The following is a 23,196-nucleotide window of genomic DNA, read 5'->3' on the forward strand; positions in this document are numbered from 1 at the left end:
CTCTGGATTAGGCAACGAATTCATAGATATGACACAACAAAAGCACAAGCCTAAAAAAATGGATAAATTTGACTCCATCAAAATTAAAATCTTTTGTGCTCCCAAATACACTATCAAGAAAATAAAAGAACAAGCCACAGACTGGGAGAGAATATTTGCAATACATATATCTGACAAAGGTCTTGCATCCAAAACTTAAAACTCCATATGAAGGAGATAAATAGACCAGTTGAAAACAAATGAGCAAAAAGCTTGGACACTCTGTAAAAGAAAACATATGAATGGCCAAGTAGCATATAGAAAGATGCTCAATATCATTATCATCAAGGAAATGCAAATTTAAAACGGTCATGATACACACTCACTAAAATAGCTAAAACTAAAAAGACTGACAATACCTAGTATTAGCCAGGATGTGGAGCATATTTAATGCTCACACATTTCTTGTGGGAGTGCTAACCTGTACATTTATTCTGTGATATAGTTTTAGTAGTTTATTTTAACATTAAACATCCACTCATTATAAGACCAGTAATTCTACTGCTAGGTATTTATCTGAGAGAAATAAAAATATATGTCCAGAAAAAGATTTGTTCATGAATGTTCATATATTTACTCATAATAAAAAATATTGTAAATAATGCAAATGTCCCTCAACAGGAGAATGGATAAACAAATCGTGGCATATTCTTACAACGCAATACTATGTAGTGAATGTAATGTAATGAATACCAACACATGCAACAACATCGGTGAACCTCAAAAACATTCTGCTGAAAAACATTCCACCTCTCTCACTGAATCCGTCATCAAGTTTTGTGTATTTTATCCTCACAATGTATCTCATGTCTTTTTTTCTCCTTTCCTTTTTTCTTTTTAAAAATTGAGATATAGTTGACATATAACATTGCATTACTTTTAGGTATACAGAGTAATAATTTGATATATGTATATAATGCAAAACACAAAAAAGTACATCCTGCCTGATCCTGGTTATATGAAGTTCTGTAACAGACAAAACTAATTTATAGTGCTATAAATCAGATCAATGGTTTCATGACATCGGGAACAGGAAACTTCAGTTGCACAGGGGTATGAGGGAACATTCTGGGGTATCAGAAATGTTCTTCTACATCTGGAAAACAATGGTGGTTACTTGGGTGAATACCTTTGTCAAATGTCATTGTGCTGTAGATACTTGAAATGTTATTGTATGTAAACTATTCCTCAATAAGGTTTATTAAACTTTCTAAATACTCAAAGAGTTAAGGGATAAGATAGCATCCATTAAAATTATTGGAGGTTTTAAAACAAAGCAGGTAGAGATTTTAATTTAAGAAAAGACAGATATGAAAATTCAGTTTAAAATCTTAGACATGAATAGCATTTGAAATATCTGAGTAGATAACTGGACATAACTACTATATGTAAACTGGACCCAGTGAAACAGAATAGTAGTGAATTGAATGAGAGAACTAAGAAAATCACCTAGGGGCTTCCCTGGTGGCGCAGTGGTTGAGAGTCCGCCTGCCGATGCAGGGGACATGGGTTCGTGCCTCGGTCTGGGAAGATCCCACATGCTGCGGAGCGGCTGGGCCCGTGAGCCATGGCCGCTGAGCCTGCACGTCCGGAGCCTGTGTTCCGCAATGGGAAAGGCTACAACAGTGAGAGGCCCGCGTACCGCAAAAAGAAAAAAAGGTGTAACTTTTCTTCCATCAGAATGTAAAAGGGAACATAAAAACAGATGAAGTAGAGAATAAGCAGAGAATCAGATAACATGATCAGATTCACATTTTATAGCCATCCTTTTGGCTGCTGCAAAAGGATAAATTATAGGGCAAAGATTTAATGTAAACTGTCAGGTGAAAAATGCAGACTACAAAGTAATATATATATGGGATTGACTGTCTACCTTACACTCTAAAAAGAATACTGGAACCAAGCAACTATAATAAAATTAACAATCATTATCTTTGAGTGGTAGAATTATTGGTTATTTTTATCTTTCTTTATACTTTTCTGGATATTTTTGATGAAGAAAATGTTACTTTAAAAACGTAGATATTTCCACAAATTTTCTTTAAATAGGAATAGGGAGGCCATCTGAATATTGTAAGATCCCAAAACTCACTAACTTAACTTTTCTTTCACACAAGTGGACTAAATATTGAAAATAAAACAGAATCTGATTGCTTTCAACCTTTATGATTATTAACAGAGATTGAAGCTCATCTAAATATTTTGGGGTGATAATTTCTTTTAGGAACTTGATCAAAATGCCACTGAAAAAGTCCACGCAATGTTCACAGCCATTGACGAGCTCTTGTATGAGCAGAAGTTGAGTGTACATATTAAAAGTCTACAAGAAGAGTGCCAACAGTGGACATGTAGCTTTCCTCACCTCAGGTATTGGAGTCCTTGTATATTCATGGCTAATACTAAAATTTGAAGAGCAGATTTCCAAGAAAGCTTGTATTCTGAAATCTCTATGGGCATAGATTTATATAAATGAGGCAATGTGGTATAAAGCCTCAGATGACAGAAAACTCATGTTGATGGAAGTTTCTCAGAGTTTTCATAACTACCTATATTGTCCTAATCAAGTAAAAACAACTTCTATACCAGTAACTGTGATCTGTGTACTATGGCTGTCCAAACAGCCTTGCTTTTGAACAAGAGGGTCAGAAAATGTATTTGATTACACTGTTGTCTATAAGTAAATTCTTATGCATGTATACTTGAAAGCAAACATAGGCTATTAGGAAGCTTTCCTTAGAAACCGCATTAGTGCACTTACTACACATACTTAAAATTTATAAAGCTTCATGTTCTTAAGAATATAATTCAGTTTTCACTAATTTGGCCTGGCTTTCACCCACTTCGGCAAATTTAATGAAGATTGCTATAGGGGATGGAGGGAAAATTACAAATGTTTGCCCAGTTCCCTTGGATTTTTTTCAGTGGGGTGGAAAAGCTTTATCCTTTCTATCTCCATTGTATAGGAGAGAGATATACCTTTAAAAAGGCTCTGGATTCACATTTCTCTCAAGAATCATTCTAAATCAGTAACGGACTAAGTATGTACTAGACTTCTATGTAGAGCCATCAAATTTGTTCCAAAAATACCTACATTTTGTATGTATGCCAGGTGAAGGTGCTTAATTATCTCTTTATGTTCTTCACTTTGAAGGATTCTGGGTAGGCAGATAATCACTCCAAGTGAAGGTTATGGGCTGTATCCTAGATCCCCTTCTGCTGTTTCAGCTTCACATGAGGCAACAATGTCTCAAGAAAGAGATTCTACTATGTAAGTATTCTAATATGTAAGTACTTATGTATTCTAATGTGCAAGTATTATATTCTACCAGTTATACTAAGGGATTAAAATACTTCTTCCTATTTATTGGTATTTAGTAAAGCACAGCAAATTCTGTAAGATTGACCATAGTCTTTATGCATATTAGAATTCTGTTACTTAGTTTTTTGTTCAAAAGTAAGACATTCTCTAGGATTTAAGGGTTATTCAGATTCATATATATCTACGTCCATCTATAAATCTAGGCACTTCCCTCTTGGAATAAATGTGTAGATAGACTGGTTTAAAGAAATTCAGGGATCTAAGAAACAGACTTTAAAATTTTTTGAAAAAAATTCTGAAAAGTCATTTTCTTAAACATATAATACTAATTAAAACTTAATTTCTTTATAGAAGTTAAACTGGTATTAGTTTATCAGCTTAAAATGGGTAATTAGTACACTAGCTAAAATGGCTAATTCTTTAACACCTCAAACTCTTTATTTTTATTTTTACTTTTTAAAAATATTGGGAATTCCCTGGTGGTCCAGTGGATAAGACTCTGTGCTCCCAATACAGGGGGCCTGGGTTCAATCCCTGGTTGGGGAACTAGATCCTGCATGCATGCTGCAACTAAGAGTCCGCATGCTGCAACTAAGAAGCCCGCATGCCACAACTAAAGATCCCATGTGCCACAACTAAGACCCAGCACAGCCAAATAAATAAATAAGTAAATAAATAAATTCCTTTACTTTTTCCTAAGACTGTAATTTTACTTATACTGATACCTTCTAAGAGTTGTAGTAATACTTTCTTTTGATGCCTTTTGGGGCTTGTAGTAATTTCATCAGACCACAAAGTAAAACATTATTGTCTTAGGCCGGTTAAGGTTATGAGATCTGGGTTATCAACTAACTGATTTTTGGTCAGAGAATGGGATTTGTTTACTTCTTTCAAAGTGATTTAAGCTCAAGCTTCTGGTCACTAGGCTGAGCTTTCTTTATAAATTTAAACCTCATGTATTACATCAATAAGCCTTTTTAAGTTTACTCCTTTTATATAAAGGTCAGACTTTTACAAACTAATGTCTCCCACAGAAATGATGTATCCTTTAATTCTCACTGACCAAAATTACATAACTTATGTCCTGCTATTAAGATATATTTACCTGATCTATTAGTATAAACTTTATATATGCCTTATTATTTTATAACTATAAATAGCAGTTCCATTTAGAGATTCCAAAGAAATAAGGAACAAATCTGAGCAGTTAGCTCCTCCTTTTTTAGGACATCTGGCTAAATCATCATTCTGCAACTTAGTACAGGCAACCTTTCTATCCTTTTTACTTGCTACCACCACTGCTGCTTGGTGCTTCTTATTTTTCGTTCTGCTTTTCTGGATTATTTGACTTACAGTTTTCAATAATTACCTTTCTTTACTATACAGATGAAACAATTACCTATCTATACTTTATATACAGACATATATTTAAATGAAACAAGTTATTCAGCTATATTAGCACGTCACTACTTATTGAAAATAATAACAAATTAAATATAATCCATATTTATTTTCCTATCACTACCACTTTGTCCATACTTGATACTTTCTATCTTGAGTACCATTAATGAACTCATTGCGTTTCAAAATATTTATATATTTTAATTAACCATAATTATTATTGATGCTCAAATTGTTACAACTTGGCCATGTCAAGCTAGTTCCTTTGTTTTTGTCTTGAATGTTTCCTTGTTTTCTGGTTACAATAGGATGCTCCAGGCCCATCCTGGAAAAAAATTGTTTCTTCCTTTAAGGCATGGTATCAGCTGAAATTCAAGGAAATCTGATTCCTTTGAGAGGCTACTAGTATTTGAGAACAAAATTTGGGTAGTGAGGGTATGTAAGTTGGTGATGATGCTGCAATTCTGCCACTTTTTGTAGTAAGTGGTGTGAAAAAATGTGTCAAGAATTCATTTTGATATTTTTCAGTTTAACAAATCAGTTTTCCATAAAATATGAGGTTGATCATCTACTTTCTACAAAAATAACATTTCAAATTATATCCATTCTTGCCCCTCCACATTACATCAGATTCTCCTTTTAAAGTTCAGTGTTAATCCTTTCTGTCCCCACTTAAAAATCTTCAATAGCTTCCCAGTGAATTTAAGATACAAATCTAAAATTATATCATAAGCTGGCCCCAGCCTACATCTCTACCTTTATCTTCTGTCACTCTCTCTCTCATTCATTAATCCTCCCACACTGGATTTCTTTCAAATCTCAAATGTACTAAACAAGGTATTCGGTCCAGCTTCCATTCTTGAGGAGTTCTTGGGCCAGAGGAGAGTAGTATAATAAACAACACAAAAATACAGTCTCTTCCTTTTTGTATCTCTAACACCTCGTACAATGCGTAGAACATGGTTAGCATCAACTTATTTTTTTTTTTACTAAATCATATTTATATGAAAACAAACTCCATGAAAATGAATTAATTGATATTATGGTGGCAAAACAATGTTATCAATCAAGACGAATTAGTGTCTAGGTCAAAATGGAATTCCAGGAACTTTATAACAATAGAAGATGGTGGCAGCATAAGGAGAAAACACAGCCCAGAAAAGGACCATGAAGAAGATGAGTCTGAGGACATTTCCATTTGAAAAGAAACTATGCAGTCATCTGCTTCAAGTTAGCTTAAGGGGCTTACCTACCCTTACTTTAAATACGTACCTCAACAAAAATTAACTATAATATCTAATAAGTTGCTAAAGTATATGACTATATGCAGAATTATAACCCTTAAAAAATCATTAAAGAATGGAGAGCTCAGAAATAAACCTCTGCGTATATGAGTAAATAATTTTCAGCAAGGGCGCCAAGACTACACAATGCGAAAGGACAGTCTCTTCAACAAATGGTGCTGGGGAAAGAATGCAAAAGAATGAAGTGGGACCCTTATACCATATACAGAAATTAACTCAAAATGGATTTTATAGACCTAAATGGAAGACCTAAAACTATTAAAACTCCTAGAATAAAACACAGGGGAAAAGCTTCAGGATATTGGATTTGGCAATGATTTATTGGATAGAACACCAAAAGCTTAGGCAACAAAAAGCAAAAATAGACAGATGGGACTACATCAAACTCTAAATTTTCTGTGTGTCAACAGAAACAATCATCAGAGTGAAAAGGCAACTTATGGCATGGGGGAGAATATTTGCAAACTGCATGTCTGATAAGGAGCTAGTATCTAGAATATATGAGGAACTTCTACAATTCAACAACAACAACAAAAATAACCCAATTAATAAATGGACAAAGGGGGGCTTCCCTGGTGGCACAGTGGTTAAGAATCTGCCTGCCAATGCAGGGGACACGTGCTGTGGAGCAACTAAGCCCGTGCGCCACAACTACTGAGCCTGCGCTCTAGAGCCAACGAGCCACAACTACTGAGCCTACATGCTACAACTACTGAGGCCCATGCGCCTAGAGCCTGTGTTCTGCAACAAGAGAAGCCACTGCAATGAGAAGCCCATGCACCGCCATGAAGAGTAGCCCTGGCTCGCCACAACTAGAGAAAGCCTGTGCACAGAACAAAGACCCAACGCAACCAAAAATAAATAAATAAAATACAATAAAAAGAAAGAAAATGTGGTATATACATACGATGGAATATTACAGAAGGAAATCCTGTCACATGCTACAATAGGGATGAACCTCAAAGATATTATGCTAAGTGAAATAAGCCCGTCACAAAAGGACAAATACAATATGATTCCAGCCATCTTTAGTATCTAAAGTAGTCAAATCATAGAAACAGAAAGTACAAGCGGAGTTGCCAAAGGGAGGGGAGGAAGGGGAAGGGGCAATGAGTGTTTAATGGATATCAGAGTTTCAGTTTTGCAATATAAGAAAGTTCAAGAGATCTGTTGAACAATAATGTGAACATACTTAACACTGTTGAACTGTATGGTTTTAAATGCTTATGATGGTGTATTTAATCTTATATTGTTCACCACAGTTTTTAAAAAATCATTAAAGTGACATGGTATGGTTTCTCCTAAGCCCACCTCCCTCATGTCACTCATTACAAATTATAGCTTTTGCTTTCATTTTCTTTGATTTTTTTTTTTTACAACTGTCCTAAATGCAAGAGCCCAGTCAAGCTAATTACAAATCAGACTTTTTCAGACATAAAGAGCTTTCTGAAGCTCTCCAAAACCATGGAGATGTTCTCTTTCCGTTTTTCTACTGGTAGGGCCATCCACAATCATATTTCCTTTCCTAGTGTACTAAGTTATATTTTCTTCCTTTTGGCATCATGAGATCACAACTTCATGTAACTTTCCTCTATTTTGATCATCGCTAGAGGTCCACTGGAAGATAAGTTGGTCTGAAATGGAGTTGAGAGTGGTTAATTGTACTTTTCAGATCCTAGTCAGGAAGGAGAGAGCTCTTGGCCACTTGTTCCTCCTAGCCAACCTGGAGGGCCTTGCAGTGATCACCTCCATGAAGGCTGCAGAATTCTGCCTCCTAAGGCCTACACCTGAGGGCTGGCTCCAAATTAAACTCTTTGTTTAAATAAGAAACCCAGCAAAGTCATTTTATCCTCCATGCATGTGGGAGAAGAATAAAGTGGCAATGATTTCTTTCCGCTCACAAGAAAACAGATCTGAACTTAAATATTACTATCAGGGCAATACATTATTAGATAAGACCACTGTTATTTTTTTAGTAAGTAAGAGAATTACAAACATTTTAGAAGTTAAAGGTTATTTTCCAGACATGGTAATCTCTGAAGTCTGATGATTTAAAAGATCCCTTTGTTAGAAACAACATTTGCAAAGACAGCTTTATGATGTAGAATACTATCTGTTCTTTGCTGCAGCTTTAGGGGAAATGGGAACACTTTTCCTTCTCATCTAACTGAAAATTTTTTTAACTGACAAAAAGGCCTATACTTTGTTAGAAAAGCCTATTTTTTTTTCAGAGCAAGTAATTCCATTAGTTACCACTGACTAAAAAATGATTGGTTAGTAATACAAATGGAACGATACAGTAGCACAATAACATAAGGAATGCTGGGAGTGCAGTGTTTGACATGGGTTTGACAGCTTTTAATTTTGTCATGTTGTCATGTTGAAAAAAAATACTAACACCACTGTTTTATAAAAGAAATGACATATTAACACAAAAAAGCATGTCTCAAAATAAGGACAGTCCTTTTCAAGAAAGGGCATTTTGTAGTCTTACTGAGCATTGTTCTTATTTTGCTCATTTTGATGTGGATCCGTAAAAATTTTGTCATGGATTGCCATAAATCTGTTGACTAGATTTTGGGTATCACTGTTTAGAATTTCAGAACAGAGACTTAAAAAACCTAAAGTCTCAAGTTTAGAGACTTTTATAAACGATAATACCAACTGGTTTTGATATATTTGTTCTTCAAACTGTTTTCCCATCTCTTATTGTCTCTCTGTCCCCCATGCCTCCTGCCATGGTCCAGGCTCTCATCAGCTTACCAGCTCTTGTTTCATCTTTTGCACTAGCCTCCTAACCACATTATCCTCTTCATCACCACCATAGCGATCTTTTAAAGCAAGGATGCTGTCATTCCCCTTCTTAAAAACTTCAATTCCATTGCTATCAATTAGCCAAAGTTAACAAAGTACTTCACAGTCTGGCCTAATACCCTTCCAACCACTTCCTATGAACAATACACCTTATTTAACGGCTTACATAACAGAGAAATTTCTCTTTTAAAAGAAGTCTGGAGGAAGGGTATCTAAAGATAGTACAGTGGTAGTATGGTGTTTTCAGGGTCCTAGACTCATTTCATCTTTCTGCTACATTGTGCTAGCCCAGGATACTTTTCCTGAGTTTTGGGGTTTTTCTTGGTGGTCCAAGACAGCTGATAGAGTTCCAAACATGACATTCACTTTCCAGGTAGCAGGAAGCAGGAAAGGCAGAAGGGCAAAAGGGCACCCCTTAAAGCTAACCCAGTTCTCTTTAAACAGCCTCCCCAGAGTCCCACATAACAATTCTGCTCATATCTCATTGGTCACATCTGGCTGCAAGGTGGTGGGAAATGTCATCTTTGAGGTGCGTGTATTGCTCTCCTGAATTAAATTGGCATGATGTATTAGGAGAGGCAGGGAGAATCGATATTGGGGGCACCTAGCGTTCTCTGCCACATATGTATAGAGTTTTTTGAAATTACTGTACATACTTTATAATCTTTTTATAATTACCATTTTATTATGGGAATCTTCCATTTTGTCCCCCAACATTAATTTAGTAACCTCATAGAATTCCACTGCATGAATATACCATTATTTAAACAACCAATCCCCTATCCTATATTTTGAAACAGTTGGGCCAGTTTTGAATTTTAGCAATTATAAGCAGTTCTGTGATGATAATTTTTATAGCTAAATCTTATAGGTCATATCCTCGAAGGAAATCCCCTACAAATGAAACCACTGAATCAAAGTGTATTTCTGTTTTAAGGTTTCTAATACATATTTCCAAAATGTCTTCCAAAAAGATTTTCCCACTAGCCTTGCTGAAAAGTGCCATAGGTTTATTCTTTTTTCATTGTTTAAAAAATACTTAAGGTACAAAAAGGTATAAAGAATAACACAAAGCATACATTGGTTATATTTAATATTTGGTTAAACTGAGAGCCATTTAAAAAATTGTACTGCTCAGATTTGACTGACTTTCTCCAAAGTAAACCTGCTGAAGTGAAGGCGTCATCATATATTCGTTGAATACCTGGGTAGGATGAGAAATTTAAATAGAAGTAAGGAAAGATACTTGCCCTTTAGGAGTATACATTTTGAACAATGACAGAGTTATTGAAATAAGCATATAACCTCCTGAGGTACTTTAAAGAGCTAATTATGAATGTAAATATTATTAGATTTTTAAAAATATTTTATAGCCATAGCTGTTGCATCTGAAAAGATAGCAAGCAGTATTCAATAGTGCATAATATACCTAAGCAGAGTGGGTCTATGGCTAGTATTTATTTATTCCTGTTCTGAGAAATAACAGGTATTAAGGTTTAGAGTAGCCCAGGAAGGTGTCACTAGGGCAAGGGACCTTGAGCTGAAACTTGTGCGAATGAGTTCCTTTGAGAACTGTTTATGTTGAACATAATTAATATTTTTCCTCTTCCAGATTTGGTATTAGGGGAAAGAAGTTACATTTTTCATCTTCATATGCTCCTAAAGCATCTTCCATTGCCAAATCCCCTAGCTTGTGTTCTATGGAAAGAGAAGAGGAAGACTGTATAATCTTCTCGGAAGGAATAATAGAGGAATACCTAGCATTCGACCACACAGATATGTGAGTATTATGTCTTTTAAACTTTTTACTCCCCTGCTATTTTGTTGTTAATATCTATTTTTTCTAAAGTATACTACCAATACTACCTGTAATTAAGTTGATGTCTGTTTATTTCTTTTCTATTAGTTCTCAGTTATCCAGTGTCATGTACTTAGTTGATATAAATTCCTATTGCTTTCACATACCAGTCTTCCTTGTATATTTTCTTCCTACACACGTCATTTGCCTCTTCCTGAGATTAAACATTTTTTAAATGAATTTTTTTCTCCACATAATTTGATTTTCCTCTTTGTAAAGTATCACCAGTAACTCATGAAAACTTTATTCATCTGATTCTAAATCCAGTGCTCTCCTCACTATTCCATGCTACTTTTCTGATATATTAAACTCTTAAATTATTCCTCTAAGCCTTTAAAAGCTCAGAATTAATAGTCACAGTAGTACATCTAGAAGTGAGAATTTCATTTTAGGCTGTGCGGCTGTGGTTAGGTCTAGTTAGTGTCACATGATTCTGGACTTCTTCCCATATTTCCTACTGAGCCATGCTTACTACATGCTCAAGGTACACCGTCCTAGGGTCAGGTAAACACAACGCAGATTTCCAAACAACACCGTTGAGCTAGCTCATTGTTCCAAGGGAATCATAAGTATGCTGTTTTGGTTTTGCAGAGATTGCCCCCTTCCCTTTCACTTCATCTGGCCTGAGTCAAATTATCCATATTTTCTCTTCCTTTTTCCTCAAAGGTCTTTTCCCTTCATTTTAGCTTATAAAAAATACAGCAGATTTAACTAATTTAAAATGTGATGTTCATGGCTCATAGGTGTCCCTGGGGCATCTCTTCCCCTTTCCTGATAGTAAACCGAAATGAATTTTCAGGTAAAATGGAAGATTTTTAGAAAGGCAGTCTTCTCTTTAGAGATATCACTGAGATATTGAGATGTGATGAATGAAATCATGTCAGTTTGGAAGAAAATGAGATATGAAAGATTTTTTTTTTAAATAACTTGGGAATAGGGAAGGTCTTTCTAACCATAGCACAAAATCTACAAGTCATTTAAGAAATTCTTTAAAAAACTACATAAAATAGTATTTCTGCATAGAAAAAATTCAGAGTCAAAAGACAAATGACAAACTGGCAAAAATATTTGCAGTTCATGCATAGACAGAGGCTTAATTTCCTTAATATGTATATCAGTAAGGAAAAGATTAAAGATGAAACAAAGAACATGAATAGTTCACATTATAAGAAGATGGATTTTAAATATATGAAATGGAATTCATTCACAATTAGAGATACAAATTAAAACTATAATGAGTATTCTTTTACATGTCAGACTATCAAAGAACAAAAGATAAAGGAGGTTAATAATTCCTTGAATGAGAAAAGAGGCATATTCTTTCACTACTGGAGAATTATACCACCTATTTATTTATTTATTTATTTACTTAGGTTTATCAAAAATTTATTCTTCTTTATTGTCAGCACGTTCCATGGTATGGATGTACCACAGTTTGTGCACCTGTGGAAGGACACCTGGGCTATTTCTAGCTTTTGGCTATTATTAATAAAGCTGCTATGAACATTCACGCACAGATTTTTATATGAACAAAAATTTTTATGTCTCTGGGATAAATGCCCGAGAGTATACTTTCTGGATCCTATGTATACCACCTCTTTAAATTGAAATGCACATGCCCTTTGACTCAATAATTCTATTTATAGGAATTTATCCTACAGATATAATATCCATGTAGCCAAAGAAGTACATACATATTGTTCCCAACTTAAGATGAGTTGACTTATGATTCCTTGATTTTGCTATGGTACAAAAGTGATACATATTCAGTAGCAACTGTACTTTGAATTTTGATTTTTTTTCCCTTGGCTGGCGATATGCAGTATGATACTCTCTCGGGATGCTGGGCAGTGGCAGCAAGCTGTGGCTCCCAGTCAGCCACACAATCATGAGGGTAAACAACCAATATACTTAAAACCATACAACCATTGCTTTTCGCTTTCAGTAGAGTATACAATAAATTACATGAGATATTCAACACTTTATTATAAAATAGTTTTTGCGTTAGATAATTTTGCTTAGCTGTAGGCTAATGTAAGTGTTATGAGCACATTTAAGGTGGGCTACGCTAAGCTATAATGTTCAATAGGTTAGGCCTATTAAATGCATTCTTGACATGATATTTTCATAAGTTCATTGGGCTGTAACCCAATATGTAAGTTGAGGAATATCTGTAGAAGGGTATTAATTGCAGTATTGATTATAAAAGCAAAGGTTAGTTGATCAATAACTGTCTAGTTAGATATATTATGGTATATCCAATGGAATACTCTGCAGTTATTTTTGTTTGTTTGTTTGTTGCAGTTATTTTTTAAAAGAGGCAGATTTATATACATTGATAGGGATCATGGACAAGATACACTGACAGAAGAGTGAGGTGCAGTACAGTGTATAATGTAACTATCTCTCTGGACCTATGTGTTTGCTTCTGAGAATGGGGACTGGGGGACAGAGATGTAGGAGACTTATTTTTCACTACATACATATATTTCCTTCTATACAATATGAATTTTTATCATATGACTATGTTATCTCCTCTAAAAAGAAATATAAATTGAAATACATTTCATGCTAATCAGCCTCCTCTGCCACTTAATGCCAGGCTAGCTCTTCCTTGGGAAAGGAGAAGCAAAGGGAGTCTGGCTGCCCTGCTTAAATCTCTTAGCATCCTTCTTACCTGCCTACAGTTTCCTATTTCATTCTTGAGCACTTTGTTGCCCCAGGAGTAACTTTCACTGTAAAGGTACTTCTCTCCACCCAAGCCAGTTCCAGAATTTGCTTTGTCTTAGTTTATAATACATCTGTCATAGATAAGCACATCCATCAGCCAAATTTTCTTCCCCCAGAAATCTGGGGCTACTGGCACTCATTGCCAGAGAAGAGACAGATTTGCCTAACTGGAAGTTTCTGGATTATAGATACACAGTCTCCAGAAGAGTCTCAGAGTAGTTTCCTGTGCTGTTGGGCTTCCCTCTTTTTCCTTTACAGCCAATTACCAAATGTTTATTTGGATTAGTAAAAGTATACTAATTTTAATAATCTATGTGGACTACTTCCCTAATGAATCATTGCCTCAAATAATTATGCAGCATAATCACAGTTATATGCGCATCGTTAAATGTGTCAAGTTAATATTAATCTAAATGTTACCCAGTTACAACAAAAAGAGTATTTTTGTGTGCTTAATTGCCATAGGTTGCTTGTTGATCAATTTTAAATGCCCATCTATTTAAAGCTTAAAAAAGTACAATGATTCTGTCTTCTTTTTCTTGTTCTATTTTTTTGGCAGAGTAGGGGGGTGGGGTGGGATGGATGTAAAAAGGGAAATGCAGAGTCTCCTCTGTTGAAAACTCCCTTAGTTCACAAGCCTATTTAATACCTGTGCTATATATGCGGGGAGGAAGGGTGTGGTGGCGGGGAGGAGCATAAATCACACTCCTAAGCAGCCAAAAGACAGTGGTGAACACCCAGTGAAGAATAACCATGAAGTCTTTCCTTCTTGCTTCTGTTAACAGGGAAGAGAGGTTTCATGGAAAGAAGTCAGAAGCAGCTACAGAGAAACAGAAATTAGGGTACCCACCTATTGCTCCATTTTACTGCATGAAAGAGGATGTCCTTGCTTATGTGTTTGACGATGTGTGGAGCAAGGTCCTAAGCTGTATGGAGCAGCTGACACGTAGTCACTGGGAGGGATTTGCTTCTGGTAAGGCTCTTTGTGAAAACAATATAAAAAAATAATTGTTTATGCTTTCCAAACCGTAACCAGTCTATTAAATTATATGTTCATTAGTACTAAAGAATCATATTTGTATTTCTCATAGAAACTAACAGATATTTGGGAAGTATCTGGGAATGAGTGCATAAGTAACAAGGCCTACTCTATGATGACTAGATAGAGATTGTGCTTTCTCTTTGAATATAATTATTTGTGAGAAAAAACATGTGCAAATACATTTAAAAAACTGCTTTATTGAAGAATTGATATACAATAAACCAATCATATTTCAAGTGTATTATCTGATAAATTGACCTATGTATACAGCCATGAAACCATGAGACAATCAATACAGTGAATATATCCATTACCCTCAAAGTTAATAACCTTGTAATCCCTCCCTCCTGCCCCTACCTGACCCACCATCCCCAAATGACAAGTTATCTGCTTAAATGGTATCATGTAGTATTTACTCTTCTTTTGTCGGCTTCTTTCCCTCAGTGTGATCATTTTGACAGTCATCCATGTCACTGTGTGTGTCAGTAATTTATTCCTTTTATTGTTGAGTTGTATTCCATTGTTCCACAACTTGTTTATCCATTTATCTGTTGATGGACATTTGGATTGTTTTCATTTTTGGACTATTAATGCTGTTATGAACACTAATGTACAAGAATTTTGACACATATTTCCTTTTCTCTTGGGTAGATTTCTTCAAGTGAAATCGTTGAATTATATGGTTAAATGTATATTTAACTTCTTAAGAACTGTCTGTATTGATTTTCTATGTTGCACAAAAATTATCACAAACTTAGCAGCTTCAAACAACACACATTTATTATCTCACAGACTTGTGGGTCAGAAGTCCAGGAACAGCCAGCTAGTCATTTACTTAAGATCACACAAGGCTGCAATCAAGGTGTTGGCTAAGGCTGGGTTCTCATGTAGAGGCTCAACTAGGAAAGGATCCACTTCCCCTTTTGTGTGTTTTTGGAAGCATCCAGTTTCTTGTAGCTGTAGCAGTCATGGCAGCTTATTTCTCCAAAGCCAGCAAGAAAGACTGAGAGCTAATCTGCTAGCAAGACAGAAACTTATATAACATAATCATGGGGGTGACATCCCATCACTTTTACCATCATCTTTTGATCTGAAGCAAGTCACAGGTCCTGCCCATGCTCAAAGGGAGGGGTTTAAATGAAGGTGTGAACATCAACAGCTGAGAATCATGGTGGGGGGGTGGGGGGGTGCACCTTGGAATTTGTCCACTAGTCTTCCCACTGGCCCTTAGTGATTCATGTGCTCCCACAGGCAAAGTACATTCAACTCCCTTCAAAGGTTTCCAAGAGAATCATCTATTACAGCATCAGCTCCAAAGACTTTGAATCAGGTCCTGGTATGAATGAAGTTCCTGAATGTAATACAGGAAGTGGAATTACTGGGGCACAATTCCTTTCCATCTATAAACCTATGAAACTAAAGCTTATATACACAGGTATATAAACATCTAACTATATAATCCAGCCATTCTACTCCTAGAGACAAGTTATTTGACCCCAACACACCCAACATACAATAGTGGGCCAGGAAAAAGATAACCATTATAGACACTCCAGTTAAAAGGCTGGGGTCAGGGAGGTGAGAGTAAAAAAGGGTCCACAGCAATTCTGAAATCCAGCTGTGAAAATACTGGGAGTTCCTTCATTAAGTTTTAATTAAGGCCTGGAAATAATCCTCTCAGCTTTCTGCTCTACCCTCTGAGCTCTTGGTTTTGACCTCTGAGTCATCCTTCCTTTTTCATGAAACATAGCACATGTTTGTAGCTAAGTAATTTTATTAGGCTGCTTCCTGCCAGTAGAATTTTGGGGGTCTGATAGCCTTCCTTTATTTAGAATCTTTTGCCATCTAGAGAGATTGAGAATTTTCAAAATCATCAAGTCCTGGTTTCTTTATGTTTAATAGTTTTTCCCTCAATTTATCTCTCTCATCTCGTGTTTGATTATAAGCAGCAAGAAAAAAATCAGGCCTCACCTTCAACATTTTGACTGGAAATCTCCTTAGCTATACAACTAAGATATCACTTAAAAGTTCTGCTTTCCATGTGACCACAGGAGACCATTTCACTAAGCTCTCTGCCACAAAATAACAAGCATCTCCCTACTTCCAGTTTCTAATAACATGTTCCTCATTTCCTTCTGAGCCCTCCCCTACAGCTTCCTCCAAATCCAGATTCCTACTAAGTCTGTTCAAGGTAATTTATGTCTTCTCTATCATGCTTCTCAAAGTTCTTCTAGCTTCTACCCATGAACAATCAAAAATGAAATTAAGGAAACAACTCATTTATAATAGCATCAAAAAGAATAAAATACTTAGGAATAAACTGAACCAAGGAAGTGTAAGACTTGTATGCTGAATACTACAAAATATTATTGAAAGAAAATAGAGAAGACCTAAAGAAATAGAAAGACACCCTCTGTTTATGGATTCGAAGACTAAATATCATTAAGATGGCAATACTCCCTAAATACATCTACAGATTGAGTATAACCTTATCATAATTCTAACTGCCTTTTTTGTAGAAATGATCCTGAAATTCATACAGAAATGCAAGGTATCCTGAATATCCAAAACAATATTGAAAAAGAACAAATTTGGAGGATTCATACTTCTTGGTTTTAAAACATAATACAGAGCTACAGTAATCAAAACAGTGTGGTACTGGCATAAGAACACATACTGATCCAAGGAATAGAATCAAAAGTCCAGAAATAAATCCACACATCTATGGCCAACTGATTTTCAACAGGGGTGCCAAGACCATTCAATGGGGGAAGAATAGTCTCTTTAAGAAATGGTACTGGCAGGGAATATAGCCAATATTTTATAATAACTATAAATGGGGTATAACCTTTTAAAATTGTGAATCACTATGTTGTACAACTGAAACTTACAGAATATTGTAAATCAACTATATGTCAATCAAAAACAAATTCAGATAGGAAAAAAAAAAGAAATTGTGCTGGCACAACTGGATAGCCACATGGTAAAGAATGAAGTTAGACTCTTACTTCACACCATATACAAAATATCAACTTGAAGTGGATTGAAGGTACACATTTAAGAGCTAAAACTGTAAAACTTAGAAGAAAACATTGGAGTAAATCTTCATGAGCTTGGATTTGGCAGTGGATTCTGAGATATGACACCAAGACCACAAACAACAAAAGAAAAAATAAATAAACTGGACTCCATCAAAATAAAAAACTTTAGGGTGTATCAAAGGACATTATCAAGAAACTGAAAAGACTGCCTACAGAATGGGAGGAAGTGTACATAAATCATACACCTGATAAGAATCTAGTACTCACAGTCTATAAAGATCTACAACTCAAAAACAAAAGAAAAAACAACCCAATTTAAAAATGGGAAAATAGGGCTTCCCTGGTGGCACAGTTAAGGATCCGCCTACCAAAGCAGGGGACACGGGTTCGAGCCCCAGTCCAGGAAGATCCCAGATACCGCAGAGCAACTAAACCCATGCGCCACAACAGCCTGCGTTCTAGAGCCCACAAGCCACAGCTACTGAAGCCCACATGCCTAGAGCCCATGCTCTGCAACAAGAGAAGCCACCACAATGAGAAGCCCACACACCACAACAAAGAGTAGCCCCCACTTGTCGCAACTAGAGAAAGCCTGTGCGCAGCAACGAAGACCCAATGCAGCCAAAAATAAATAAATAAATTTATTTTTTAAAAAATGGGCAAATAACTCAAACAGACATTTCTCCAAAGAAGATATACAAATAGCCAATAAGCACATGAAAAGATGTTCAACATCATTATTCATTAGGGAAATCAAATCAAAACCAAAACCACAATGAGACACCACTTCAAACCTACTAGGATGGCTGTATTTTTTTTAAAAAAAGAAAAGGACAATAACAACTGTTCATGAGGTTGTGAAACTGGAACCCTCATAAATTGCTGGTGGGAATGTAAAGTGGTACAGCCACTGTGGAAACAGTTTGGCAGTTCCTCAAAAAGTTAAACATAAAATTACCATATGACCTAGCAATTCCACTCAAAGTTATATAATCAAGAGAAATGAAATATATCCACACAAAACCCTGGCATGAATGTTCATAGCAGCATTAGTCATAATAGTCAAAAAGTGGAACCAGGACTTCCCTGGTGGCGCAGTGGTTAAGAATCTGCCTGCCAATGCAGGGGACACGGATTTGAGCCCTGGTCTGGGAAGATCCCACGTGCCGCAGAGCAACTAAGCCCAGGCACCACAACTACTGAGCCTGAGCCTTAGAGCCTGCAAGCCACAACTACTGAGGCCGCATGCCACAACTACTGAAGCCCATGTACCTAGAGCCTGTGCTCCACGACAAGAGAAGCCACCGCAATGAGAAGCCTGCGCACTGCAACGAAGAGTAGCCCTGCTCGCCACAACTAGAGAAAGCCCACTCACAGCAATGAAGACCCAATGCAGCCAAAAATAAATAAGTAAAAAAATTTATTTTTTAAAAAAAGTGGAACCAACCTAGACATCCATCAACTGATGAACGGATAAACAAAATTTGGTATTCAAAACAAAATTTGGTATATCCATGTGTTATGGACTGAATTGTGTCCCCCTCAAAATCCATATGTGGAAGCCCTAACCCCCAATGTGACTAGGTTTGGAAATAGGGCCTTTAGGGAGGTAATTAATGTTAATTGAGTCAGAAGGGTGGGACCCTAATCCTATAGGGTTGGTATCCTTGTAAGAAGAGGAAGAGACATCACAGCTCTCTATTTCTGTGTGTGTAAAGAGAAGAAGTCAGGCAAGGACAGAGGGAAAAGGCAGCTGCATAGGAGCCAGGAAGAGAGATCACACTATAAACCAACCCTGACAGCACCTTGATCATGGACTTCCAGCCTCCAGAACTGTGAGAAAATAGATTTCTGTTATTTAAGCCATCCAGTCTGTCATATTTTATGGCAGCTTGAGTAACTAATACATCATGCAATGGAGTATTATTCATATATTAGAAGGAATTAAGGGACTTCCCTGGTGGCACAGTGGTTAAGAATCTGCCTGCCAATGCAGGGGACATGGGTTCGATCCCTGGTCTAGGAAGATCCCACATGCCACGGAGCAACTAAGCCCCTGCGCCACAACTACTGAGCCTGCGCTCTAGAGCCCTTGAGCCACAGCTACTGAAGCCCACATGCCACAACTACTGAAGGCCATGTGCCTAGAGCCCGTGCTCTGCAACAAGAAGCCACCGCAATGAGAAGCCTGCTCACCACAACTAGAGAAAGGCCGCGCACAGCAACGAAGACCCAACGCAGCCAAAAATAAATAAATTATTTTTTAAAGAAAGGAATTAAGTAATGAAGCATCTTAAAACATGGGTGAACCTTGAAAATATTACGTTAAACGAAAGAAGACATACATAAAGGGCCACATATTGTATGATTCCATTAAGGTGAAATTTCCAGAACAGGCAGGTCCATAGAGAAAGTAGTTTAATGATTGCCAGGGGATGGAGGAAGAGGTGCATTGGGAGGTATGGGGTTTCTTTTTGGAGTGATGGAAATTTTCTGAAATTAGATAGTGGTGGTGGTTACAGAAAATCATGAATATACTAAAAACCACTTAATTGTATACTGTAAAATGGTTAAAAATGGTGACTCATGTTATGCAAATTTTATCTCATTAAAAAATTTTTTTTTAATTCTTGCAACCTGAGAGATGTCCTCTAAAACTTTTTGTATGTGAGTCTGTTGGTGAGAAATGCTTTCTTTTGATATATGAAAATTTCCTTATTTTTCTTTCATTTCTGCAAGATAGTTGTGTACTGAATTTTAGGTGGACACTTTTTCTCTTGGTACCTTTTTTTTTTTAACATTCAGTGTATCTTGTTTATTTTTTAAAAAAATTTTTATCATATTGGAGTATAGTTGGTTAACAATGTTGTGTTAGTTTCAGGTGTACAGCATAGTGATTCAGTTATACATATACATGTATTTCCTTTTTTTCAAATTCTTTTCCCATTTAGGTTATTAGAGTATTGAGCAGAGTTCCCTGTGCTATACAGTAGATCCTTGTTGGTTACCTATTTTATTTTATTGGAGTATAGTTGCTTTACAATATTGTGTTAGTTTCTACTGTACATACAGCAAAGTGAATCAGCTATACATATACATATATCCCCTCTTTTGGATTTCCTTCTTCATACTTTAAAGATGTCCACCGTCTTCTCACTTGCACAAGAAATCTGATGTCATCCTTTTCTTTGTTCCTGCGTTCATGTATTTTTTCTTTGGCTGCTTTTAAGATTTTTCTCATTTTCACTGGTTTTGAGCAATTTGATTATGATGTGCCTTGATGTAATTTTCTTCATGTTACCTCTGCATGGAGTTTGTTGAGCTTCTTGGATCTGTGGGTTTATTGTCTTCATTGTTTGGAAAGTTTTCAGCCATTATTTCTTCAGATATTTCTTCTGGCGCCCACCATCCCTTAGGACACCAGTTACTCATATATATTAGTCCATTTGCTTACTGATCCCTCAAATGTGATGCTTTAATTAAAGAATTTTCTTCTCTGTGTATTTCAATTTGGATGTTTCCTATTGTGCCTTCAAGTTCATTAATATTTTCTTTTACAATGGTGAATCTGCTGTTAAGCTCATCCAGTGTATTTTTCTACTCATTGTTTTCTGTGAAGTATGATTTAGGTGAATTTTATATCTTCCATGTCTCTTTTTGAAAAAGTGGGATAACTCAAACATATGTGTGAATTCTGGGTTGGTTTCAATGATTGATATTCTTCTCATTGTGAGTTGTATTTTCCTGCATGGTATTCTTTGGGTGCCAGACATGGTGAATTTTATCTTATTGGGAGTTTTTTGTGTTTTTTTTTTTTGTATGTATCTTCTTCGGTTTTTCCTGGGATGCACTTAAGTTACTTGAAAAAAATTTGATCTCTTCTGGTCTTGCTTTTATGATTTGTTATAGACAGGTCATCCAGTCCAACTAATTATCCCCCAGATACTGAGGCAAGATTGTCCTAAGTACTCTGCCCAATGCCCCATTAATTATGAGTTTTTCTAGTATGGCTGGAAGAACCAGGCACTGTTCCTGGTCCCATGTGAGCAGCAGGCACTATTCCCTCTAATTCTTTCAGTTGGTTCTCTTTCCTAGCCTCAGGTGGTTTTTTCTCATACATGCAGTGTTCAATACTCCTTTGAGTACTCAAAGGACACCCCACACTCTACAGATATCCTGGGTTCCCTTTCTGTGCGTTTTTCTTCTCTGATACTCTGTCCTATGAACCCTAGCAGTCTTGGTCTCTCTGGACTTTCAAATCAGGGAGTCCACCAGGATCTGCCTTTGTTCTCCCTCTTTGTGTCATGTCTTGGAAACTCTTTCAAGGCAGTTGCAGAGCTAGCATCATTTGTTTACTATCTCATGGTTCACTGTCTTTCATTACCTGATGCCCAGTGTCTTAAAAGCTGTTGTTTCACGGATTTATTGGTTGTTTTAAGCAGGAGGGTAAAGCCAGTCCCTGTTGCTCCATCTTGGCTGGAAGCACAAGTCCAGGAAATACATTTAAAAAAACACTTCTATTAAAGTGTATCTAGGGGAGAGACTTCCCTGGTGGTCCAGAGGGTAAGATTCCATGCTCCCAATGCAGGGGGCCCAGGTTCGATACCTGGTCAGGGAACTAGAACCCGCATACATGCCGCAACTAAGAGTCCACATGCCACAACCAAGAAGTCCGCATGTCGCAACTAAGATCCCATGTGCCGCAACTAAGACCTGGTGCAGCCAAAATAAATTTTAAAAATATATTTAAAAAATATAAAGCATATCTATATAGAATATTGCAAAATAAATTTACATCAAGCTTGATTAATTTTTTTTTTTTTTTTTTTTTTTGCGGTACGCGGGCCTCTCACTGTTGTGGCCTCTCCCATTGCGGAGCACAGGCTCCGGACGCGTAGGCTCAGCGGCCATGGCTCACAGGCCTAGCCACTCCGCGGTACGTGGGATCTTCCCAGACTGGGGCACAAACCCATGTCCCCTGCATCGGCAGGCAGACTCTCAACCACTGTGCCACCAGGGAAGCCCTTGATTAATTTTTAAAAACTGAGTCGACTTGTATGACCAATGCTCATATCAAGAACAGAACATTACCAACACTTCAGAAGCCCCTTTCATGTTACTAAACTCCTACCCCCCAAAAGTAAACCTATCCTGAGTTACAGCACCACAGATTAGTTTTGCCTGTTTTAAAACTTTTAAGAATGGATTCATATAGTATGTGCCCTTCTGCATTTGGCTTCTTAAACTCAACACTGTTAGATTCAACTGTTTTGAGTGTAACAATAGTTCATTTTCATTGTTATATAGTATTTTATTGTATGAATATATCACATTGTACTGTTGATGGACATTTAGGTAGTTTCCAGTTTATGTCTGCTGGCATATAGTGCTGTTATAAACATTCTTGTATATGTCTTTTGGTGAACATATGTAGTGGGTACATAACAGTGGCACTGCTAGGTCATAGGATATGCTATTCCCACTTCAGTGGATACTGCCAAATGTTTTTCCAAAGTGGATGCATCTATTTACACTTTCTCCAGTATTGTATGAGCATTCCAGTTGCTCCACATGTTTGCCACAGTTGATACTGTCCATGTGAGTCTTTTTTTTTTTTAAAAGCCACTCTGTTGTATGCATGTTTAAGT

At 36.5% G+C, this 23,196-nt stretch overlaps 1 protein-coding gene across 4 annotated transcripts in view; it reads left to right on the forward strand.

The window, feature by feature from the left end:
* The window catches only part of FAM149B1 (family with sequence similarity 149 member B1), a 63,638-nt gene that overhangs the window by 25,183 nt on the left and 15,259 nt on the right, over positions 1-23,196 (forward strand). For all 4 annotated transcript variants that reach the window (XM_060126710.1, XM_060126712.1, XM_060126711.1 and 1 more), the window contains 4 exons: positions 2,264-2,406; positions 3,191-3,307; positions 10,490-10,657; positions 14,251-14,438. In XM_060126710.1, coding sequence (XP_059982693.1) covers positions 2,264-2,406; positions 3,191-3,307; positions 10,490-10,657; positions 14,251-14,438 — 616 coding nt within the window. The remainder of the gene's footprint in view (positions 1-2,263; positions 2,407-3,190; positions 3,308-10,489; positions 10,658-14,250; positions 14,439-23,196) is intronic.

This window comes from Lagenorhynchus albirostris, chromosome 16, assembly GCF_949774975.1.
Source record: "Lagenorhynchus albirostris chromosome 16, mLagAlb1.1, whole genome shotgun sequence".
In the NCBI taxonomy this organism is placed as follows: domain Eukaryota; kingdom Metazoa; phylum Chordata; class Mammalia; order Artiodactyla; family Delphinidae; genus Lagenorhynchus; species Lagenorhynchus albirostris.